The 9030-nt window shown below is 32.6% G+C and overlaps 1 protein-coding gene across 1 annotated transcript in view; it reads right to left on the bottom strand.

The window, feature by feature from the left end:
• Positions 1-1252: 1252 nt before the first annotated feature.
• Positions 1253-9030, bottom strand: part of GABRG1 (gamma-aminobutyric acid type A receptor subunit gamma1) — a 135654-nt gene continuing 127876 nt past the window's right edge. Inside the window, exon 9 of the mRNA XM_004389027.2 lies at positions 1253-1924. Coding sequence (XP_004389084.1) covers positions 1655-1924 — 270 coding nt within the window. The 3' untranslated portion in view covers positions 1253-1654. The remainder of the gene's footprint in view (positions 1925-9030) is intronic.

Below are 9030 nucleotides of genomic sequence, written 5' to 3' on the forward strand. Positions count from 1 at the left end.
ACATGGCCAAAGTTTTATTTGGCTCTTCATTCAAAGAAAGCAGTGTCGGTGGATATTTGGGCATTGTAGTTCAGTTCATACTTTTTCTTTTCCAGAGGTTTAAAAACAAAGTGAAAAAATACAGATTTAGCTGGGGAGCACATAGAGAAATGTTTTTAGATTAAAAAACAGCAACAACTATATATTCTGGAAATCTAAGTATACCCATGACAGAACTCCACTTATTCATTTTACTTACTAATCCAGAGCTTCATTCACATAACCATTTAGGGAGATTATGACATGAAAAACTCAAGTATCACATGCCAAGCTGATGGCTTCTTCCTCATACCTTAATATAGGGCTTGATCATAAGAACTCTTCATCTGATAATTGCTCTTGAAAATGTAAACAATTTTTAAAATTATCTCCAAGCTGATCCTGGTCATTCTCCAGGAAATTACATGGATGGTGAAGGAATATGGAGTTCTTTTAAACAATTGATATGTCAAACAATTTTCAGAAATACAATGATTGGAGCCTAAATTTAGCTCTCCCCTTAAACAAAAGAGATATTTGGCAAACTATTAACTTACAGATTTTCCTGCATGAGACATTCTCTGCTCCTGTTAATAGTACATGTTTAAAACATATCATCAACATAAACTGCAAATAAATTTGCCAGATATTAATTATTTAGCTAAAATGACTAAGCACTGTTTCTTAATTTATTTGTTAATTTAGGGAATTAACACTCTTGTAGAGCATAAAGAGTAAGGATAATTTCTCTCTGCATTTAATTTCATTATTGATTGACTTAAATATGTCAATGCTAACCTCTTCATACTTCCATAAGTACTATGCAGCAGAGAAAAAAAATGGCCAAATGTAACATTCTTCCTGATTTTTTTTTCACCTTGCATTTAAAAGAAATGACTTTGGTGGTTTCCATCCAAGTTTATAAATCTCTAAAACTAAATATAACTGAAGTTCTGTTTAATATTGTGTCAAGAAATTAAATATGGATAGATTAAAAGACAGGTGAAAATTGGCCTGCACAAATTTTCTTTAATTGATAATGAATTGAAAAATAAATAAGTTTCTTCTTGGGAGTTAAAACATCCTGGAAATAAATCCAAAGAAATCATGGTTTTATATTTTTAACTGCCTATATTCCAAGTAGGGCATTAAAAAAAAAGGAACCAAAAGAATCAAATTAACAATTTTTCTAGGTTTGTATGTATTTTATAGATACATACAATTTTATGTTTTTATAAAAACTACGTAAACATTAGGCATTGGATTAGTCTCCCTTTATAAACACTGATAGATTATATTTAAATAAAAGGTGTATTAAAATTCTTCTTTAAAATTAGAATGACAGAACTTATAAATCCAAAGTCCTAATAAGGTATCAGTAAAATAAAAAATTAAAGTAAAAATATATACTACTATTTTAATATACTATATTTTATAACTAATCTGGTTCATATAAACAAGTAAATCCAAGTAAAATCTGCTATTTATCTTTGAAAACCTTTAAATAGTTACAATATTATTCACATTTTAACTATTGGTTTCTATGCATTTTAAAGTTAAACTTCATGTTACTGAAGTACAGTAGATTATATTGGATAAGTTAGATTTATTATAATCTTCATCTAGTAAGTAAGATTTATAAGTAAAGATAGCCAACCCAATACACGAGATTAAACAGGGCGAAAGCTGTGGGGAAAAATATTCGAGAATAGGAGTCAATTTTGGCAATGCGGATGTGTATCCTTCCTTCCCTCCAAGATCCTGTTCTGCAGTCTTCAAAGCAACAGAAGAAGCTGGCACAATCTTTGCCCTCCAGACACGGGTACCCATAATCAACTTCTCCTTGTGGCAGAGAAATGCTATTCATTGGAATCAGGGTGGATCCAGGATGGAGACCAGAGGACATCTGAGTAAAAGAATAAATGAGTTTTTTGAGGAAAAAGGTATCCTAAAGACTGATCAATTTATCTCCTTAAGGCAAACTCTAGGAGACTGTGTTCAATAAAAATAATCTTGCTTTCCAAAAATCAAGTATTATTTTCAATTCTAACATGTTTTTTAGAGTATAATTTACTTGTGACACATAACTTAATATTTTTCACATTCCAAACAATATACAGAAAAGAAATGCTGCCCCAAAATGATGAATATTTTCTAGCCTTAGAAAGTCAACCCATCAAAATATTGTCAACCATACATCTATTTCTGAATAATAATAAACTGTATATTTCCATGACATTTTACACTAAAAAATTTACAGTGCTATAAAGATTTCTCCTTATTTGTTATTATATATTATGTTGTTTATTTATTTTGTAATAATGAGAACAAATAGCAAGAACTCATTTTGATAAACCAGAAAAGCTTTGAGAAGCTGTGTGAATGGATACAAAACACGGGTTTTGTAGTAGTAGACAGGTATAAGTCACCTTATTTGAGAGAGAGAATGTGTAGGAGTTAAAAACTCTGGTTTGAGAGCAATTGGTGTCCAAAATTCTGCTAATTCTACCAATGTAGCTTTCCTCATAGCTGGAATTGTATTTACTCCTACTTTTTGTGGTAGTTGTGATGAATAAATTTCATAACATACAAAATGTTCTGTACGCCATCTCACCCAGTAAGCTAGCTATTATTATTGACAGGGTTATTTGGGACATATAGCAAATTCACTTTTAATGATACCAGGTTCGTAATAATACTATAAAAATAATTTTTAAAAATTATTATAAATTAAATAGTTGAAGAAAGAGCCAGAATACTGCAGGGCTGTAAAGCAGTCACTCTGGAGTCAGACAGGCTGAAATTCTAGCTCTGCCCAGAAATATGACTGCTCTTCTGCCTCTATGTCTAGTGCTCTCCAACAGCCTCAAGACAACACCAAAGACTGATCTGATGATTAAATGAGATGATGTACAAAGCGCCTACCAAAATGTTTGAAACATAAGACGTACTCAGCTATAAGTAGGTAAAATTTATTGTTGTTGTTATTGTTATCATTGTTACTGTCGGTTTCTGAAGAGGCTGTATCGTAATTGGCTACAAAAAAGGGCTAAAACAAACAACAGCCATAATAACAACAGCAAATGGGATCTCATCAAAAATGTTACAGGGAACAAAACATTAATGAACCCTTGAAAAAAATGACAAGTAAAATATAAATGAAGATTGCAGGCTTAGTGATTTTTCACTTTTCAAAATGTCTGCATATTTCAGGGATTATTTCAAGATGTGAATCTTAACTAACTTATCATCAGTGATTTTATTATCTAAACACTTAATGCAATGTTGAAATTATGAAGCTTGTTTTGACTTGGTCTTAAATTCTTCCCACTTAAAATGCTTACAAATTTTTTTTCACCCTACGCTTTAAAATGAACAAATTCCAAAGTCATAAAAATTAAACATTTTATGAAAAATAATTTTTAAACCATTAAACAAAAAACATCAGAATATTTTTTTGAAATTTGGACCTATTTTGAATCTGAATCACTAAGCATTCAAAGTTCAATAGATGCAAAAAGGAGTAAATAATCACATTTAATGATATTTTTAAAAGATAAAAGTGTCTTGTAAATCAAAAATCCATATTAGAAACAAAATGTGCAGCCTGAAGATAAGCAGCAATGCCCTAAATTTGCCTACCCTTGCCTAGCAATGCCCTAAATTCATGCTTACCCTTGCCTAAACATATCATAAAATGTAGAGGCAATGTATTATTAAATGTTAACGATACATCTTTGAGGATGACATTTGGGAATACTTGACTAGACTATCTCCTAAATTGTAGCAGAGCACTAAAATTATGTTAAAAAAAATGGTATTCATTTCCTTGTCGCTTAATAACTTAAATGGCATATGTTCAAATGCTAATCAGAGTGAAAAATGATCAAAATACAAGGTTGTTAGTTTGACCATTTCAAGGTTATGTGGCATAAAACACATTCTGCATTATTTCTCAGCACTGCCATAGATCGAAATACTTTGGGTTTGTCAGATGGTATCAATTGCATATGAGAGAAAAGATTACTCATTAAAGCGCATGAATTTGGAGAAAACCTGCACGTTGTTCGGTTTATAACTGGGCTAATCTTTGGTGGTCAATATTATAAAAAGTTTATATTTCAGCAATACTTCAAATCGATAAGTTTCTAGTAAACTAAACAGCATCTCCCTCCCCCCCCAAAAAAGATAAACACAAAGTCATAAATTGAAAGAAACTGTATTTCAATGAATGATAGAAATGAACAGAAATGGGCTTTATATGTGCTGACATAAATAGCCACAGAGCTAACAATAAAATAGAATACTGGCTGACACAGTGACTCATAAACTTTAAACCGCTGGAAGATTTATCAGAAGAATATACACATTCCACATTTTATTTATCTGAAGTGCAACCTATACTATACATGCTATATGCATCTTGAAATTTCTCAAATAATTTTTGTTACATAAAATAACAACGTAATTGAATAGGATGTACTTTTACTTTAAATTATTTAATTTTGAGAATATACTATTTTTTTGTTACTTCAAGGAGTCCCTAAGAATATAGCTATATGTACCATTTTGAGAAATTGATCTCATTCTTACTATCAAAGGTGTGTGTGTGCGTGTGTGTGTGTGTGTGTGTGTGTGTGTGGTTATATATTAAATATTATATTACTTACATGTTACTAATGTAGTTAAACATATAGTTAACAATATGATTAAAATATATTTTAAACACTAAGACATACACTAATGTCAAATAATTATCAAAAGGAAAATAAAAGTTTTTGTATACAAATAGTATATTTATATGTGTATATATTTATATAATTTTATAATTACTATTTATACTCTATACTAGTATTATTAGTGTTACCAAATATTAGTAATAAAATAACAAATAGGATTAGGTAATGCTATTAATATTAGAATATTTACGAATATTACCATTATCGATTTCCCATTTAAAACATTGCACATGAGAATGCCAGCCTAAGCATGGTGTTCTTTACCCCCATTTCAAAAAACCTTGCTAAAAATCAGTAAGGATGTTTAAAAGTTACAAAACTTACATCAGTATCAAAAGAAAAAAAAAAGACCTGAAGTGTATCTTGGGAATGGGGTTCTGTCAATCAGCATGTCAGACTTTTGATGAATTTCTGAAACATGAAGAGTAAATGCAAATATGCCAAAGGATAAAATGTTGTTGTTGATAAGTGCCTTCAGGTCAGTTCCAGCTGACAGTGACCCTATGTACAACAGATCAAAACACAGCCCGGTCCTGCACCATCCTCACAATCGTTGCTATGTCTGAGCCCGTTGTTGCAGCCACTGTGACAATTCACCTCCTTGAGGGTCGCTATGAGTTGGAATTGACTGGACGGCAATGGGTTTGTTTTTTCTGTTTGTTTGTTTTTCCCTTCTTCACTAAGAATAATGTCCTTCTCCAGGGACTGGTCCCTCCTGTTAACATGTCCGAAGCAAGTGAGATGAAGTTTCGCCATCTTTGCTTCCAAGGAGCATTCTGTCTTTACTTCTTCCAAGACAAATTTGTTCATTTTTCCGGTAGCCTGTGGTATTCTCAGTATTCTTTGCCAACACCATAACTCAAAGGCTTCAATTCTTCTTTGGTTTTCCTATTCATTGCCCAGCTTTTGCATACATATGAGGTGATTGAAAATACCATGGTTTTGGTTAGGTGTACCTCAATCCTCAAAGTGACGTCTTTGCTTTTTAACACTTTAAAGAAGTTAGTTTTTCTGCAGCAGATTTGCCTAATGCAACATCACATTTGAATTCTTTTTTAAAAAAATTTTATTGTGCTTTTGGTTGAAGTTTACAGCTCAAGTTAATTTCTCATTCAAAAATTTATACACATATTGTTTTGTGATATTGTTTGCTATCCCCACAATGTGACAGCACACTCCTCCTTTCCATTCTGGGTTCCCTGTGTCCATTAGACCAGTCCCTGACCCTTCCTGTCTTCTCGTCTTGCTTTTGGACAGGAGCTGCCCATTTGGTCTTGAATATTTGATTGAACTAAGAAGCACGTTCCTCACATGTGTTAGTTTTATTTTATTGTCCTGTCTAATCTTTGTCTGAAAAATGGGCTTTGGGAGTGGTTTCAGTTCTGAGTTAGGAAAGGGTCCGGGCGCCATAGTCTCAGGAGTTCCTCCAGTCTCTGTCAGACCAATAAGTCTGGTCTTTTTTCATGGATTTGATTTCTGTTCTACATTTTTCTCCCTTTCCCTCATTTGATTTCTTGACTGCTGCTTCCGTGGGTATTGATTGTGGATCCAAATAAAATGAAATTCTTGACAACTTCAATATTTTCTCTGTTTATCATGATGTTGCTTTTTGGTCCAGTTGTCATTATTTTTGTTTTCTTCATGTTGAAGTGTAATCCATACTAAAGGCTGTAGTCTTTGATCTTCATCAGTAAGTGCTTCAAGTCCCCATCCTTTTCAGCAAGTAAGGTTGTGTTGTCTGCATATGTCAGGTTGTTAATGAATCTTCCTCCAATCCTGATTCTGTGTTCTTCATATAGTTCCACTTTTTGGATTTTTTGCTCAGAAAAAACGTAAAGTAGATAGACCAAAGGAAGCCAAACTCAGAAGAGGCTCAGGAAACAGGAATATGAGTGTGGGATCTATTCTTCTGTCAAAGCCCCAGAGAAGCTTACTCTGAGGTAGTAAGAATGGTAATTTTAAATAGGATGTAAAACATGATATTTATTAAATACCCATCTCCAGAAGAGCTGTGCCATTGGAACTGCCATTTATCTACTGTGCGTTCAGGTTAATGTTCGCTTATGGTTAGAACTCTGTAATTTCTCAAAAGAAAACTTACTCCCCACCCACACCATGAGAGAGATTAAGGCTCCTCATATTGGTATTAATGTCCTAGTAAAGGCCTCATCATCCTATTATTTGCAGTGTATGTGTGAATGTTTGGAAGCAATCTGGCCACATGCTTTCCATACACAAACATGAAAGTGAAATCTGACAGTCGCACCACTAAACAGTTACACGCTGAGCTTGCAAGACTTATTCAGGAACAATCACCAAAGATTTTCAAGGAAAACCAGCAATGCAAAAGAAAAAAGCAAAAATGAACAGCTAGAACTACTGACTCTGATAATTTGGGAAACATGAAACATCAGTCATGGAATATTAAACATTCTAATCAGACTACTAGGAAATACTCGAGAAACATTTGCATTTGTTTAAGAAAAAAAGAGTGAACAATTAAAAAATAAGAGTTTTTAAAAAATGTTGCAAATTTTTAAATTTCAAAAAAATTAAAATCTAGAGGAAATTTTCCACAAAAACAGAAAAAAATGGGTAGATGAAAAATATGACAAAAAGAAAAGCTGGAACACATAGAACATGAATCTAGTAGATATTAAAACAACTAATAAGAGTTTTAGAGGAGAAAGTAGAAAACAATGAGAACAAAGAATGAAGAAAATCCTCAGAATTAGAGGATAGGTATTAAATAACAAGGAAATAAGTGAGGACAAAAAACAGAAGATATACTGATCCCTAAAAAATTTTGTACACCATGGAGTAACAGAGGATGCTGAAAAGTTTCAGGTAAAAAAAGAAAAAGGTTTACTTACAAAGAATAATAATCAGTTCTGCATTAGAAGTAGCCAAGAATGAATCAAGAAATAGAGATTTAAATGTATTATTAAATTTTTTTTAAATATAATAAAAAGTAAAATAAAATACTGAAACAGAGAAAATAATAAAGAGAAAAGAAGAGAGCTTATTTTTCCATCTTTCATCCAAAGAGTTAATAGATACTTTCAAATTAGGTACTCCTGTAATTAGATGTATAATGGAAATAATCATCAGAGAAAAGTAAAAACAGAAATGGTTAAAAGGTGGGATTGGGACCAAGAGTAGTGAGCAGGTGAAGATATTGCTTTTCATTTGTACATTTAAATATTGTTTTATTTGTTTGTTTTAACTGTGTGCACCTATTACTACTAAAATTAGTTAGGTGTTTGCTGTCATTGTCATTTTTTAAATGACAGTTTTACTAAACGAATACAAAGGTCCCTTTCAGAGATGGTACTTTTAGTAGAAAGAATTATGAAGGAATGATATTTGGAAGCTAAGGTCGAATAAGAGATATTGTTTGTGGTATCTATATACACCCACAGCAGTGTAATATGACCATTGTCACAAGTGATATCAAATGGTTATTTTGTCTGTTGAAAACATCCCATTATCCACCGACTCTTTACAATTACTTAAGTAACCTTGCTATCTTTCACATTCCACCAATATCATATAATCCCTCCTGGGAGTTTTGCCAGATACTGTTACAGAAAAGAAGCTTTATAATTTTTGAAACTGTATTGATATAGCTTTTCACGAGTTGGAAATGATACCATGGCAACTAACAACAGTACTCTGAAAAGTGTGTGAATGTTTATTCATCTGGATATTTACTAGCTAAAAATAAGATCTCATGCAGAGAAGGGGAAGTGAGAGGGTCTGAAGAAACACTCTGTCACATCATGGCCATGCTAATGTCCTCCTTCAGGCTCCCAGTAATACATTACCTCTTGAACTATTGCAATCGTCTCCAAATTTATCTCCCTGACTCTTCCACTATTCAAGCACACAGTGTATGCTATTTCCAGTTATCATCCAGAAACAGAGATTCAATAAAGTAGAAGGACTCGCACTACTTCACCTCAGAACCTTCTATACAGCTGTGGTAGTCAAAACAGCCTGGTACTGCTACAAAGACAGATGCTTTGACCAATGGAACAGAATTGAGAACCCAGATGTAAATCCGTCCACTTATGGTCACCTGATCTTCAACAAGGGCCTAAAGTCCGTCAAATGGGGAACAGACAGTCTTTTTTTTTTTTTAATATTTTATTGTACTTCAGGTGAAGGCTTACAGAACAGGTAGTTTTTCATGTAACAGTAACACACATGCTGTTTTATGACATTGGTTAACAACCCCACAACATTTTAACCCTCTAAATACTCAACTTTT

The sequence above is a fragment of the Trichechus manatus genome, unplaced genomic scaffold (assembly GCF_000243295.1).
Source record: "Trichechus manatus latirostris isolate Lorelei unplaced genomic scaffold, TriManLat1.0 scaffold00231, whole genome shotgun sequence".
Lineage (NCBI taxonomy): Eukaryota > Metazoa > Chordata > Mammalia > Sirenia > Trichechidae > Trichechus > Trichechus manatus.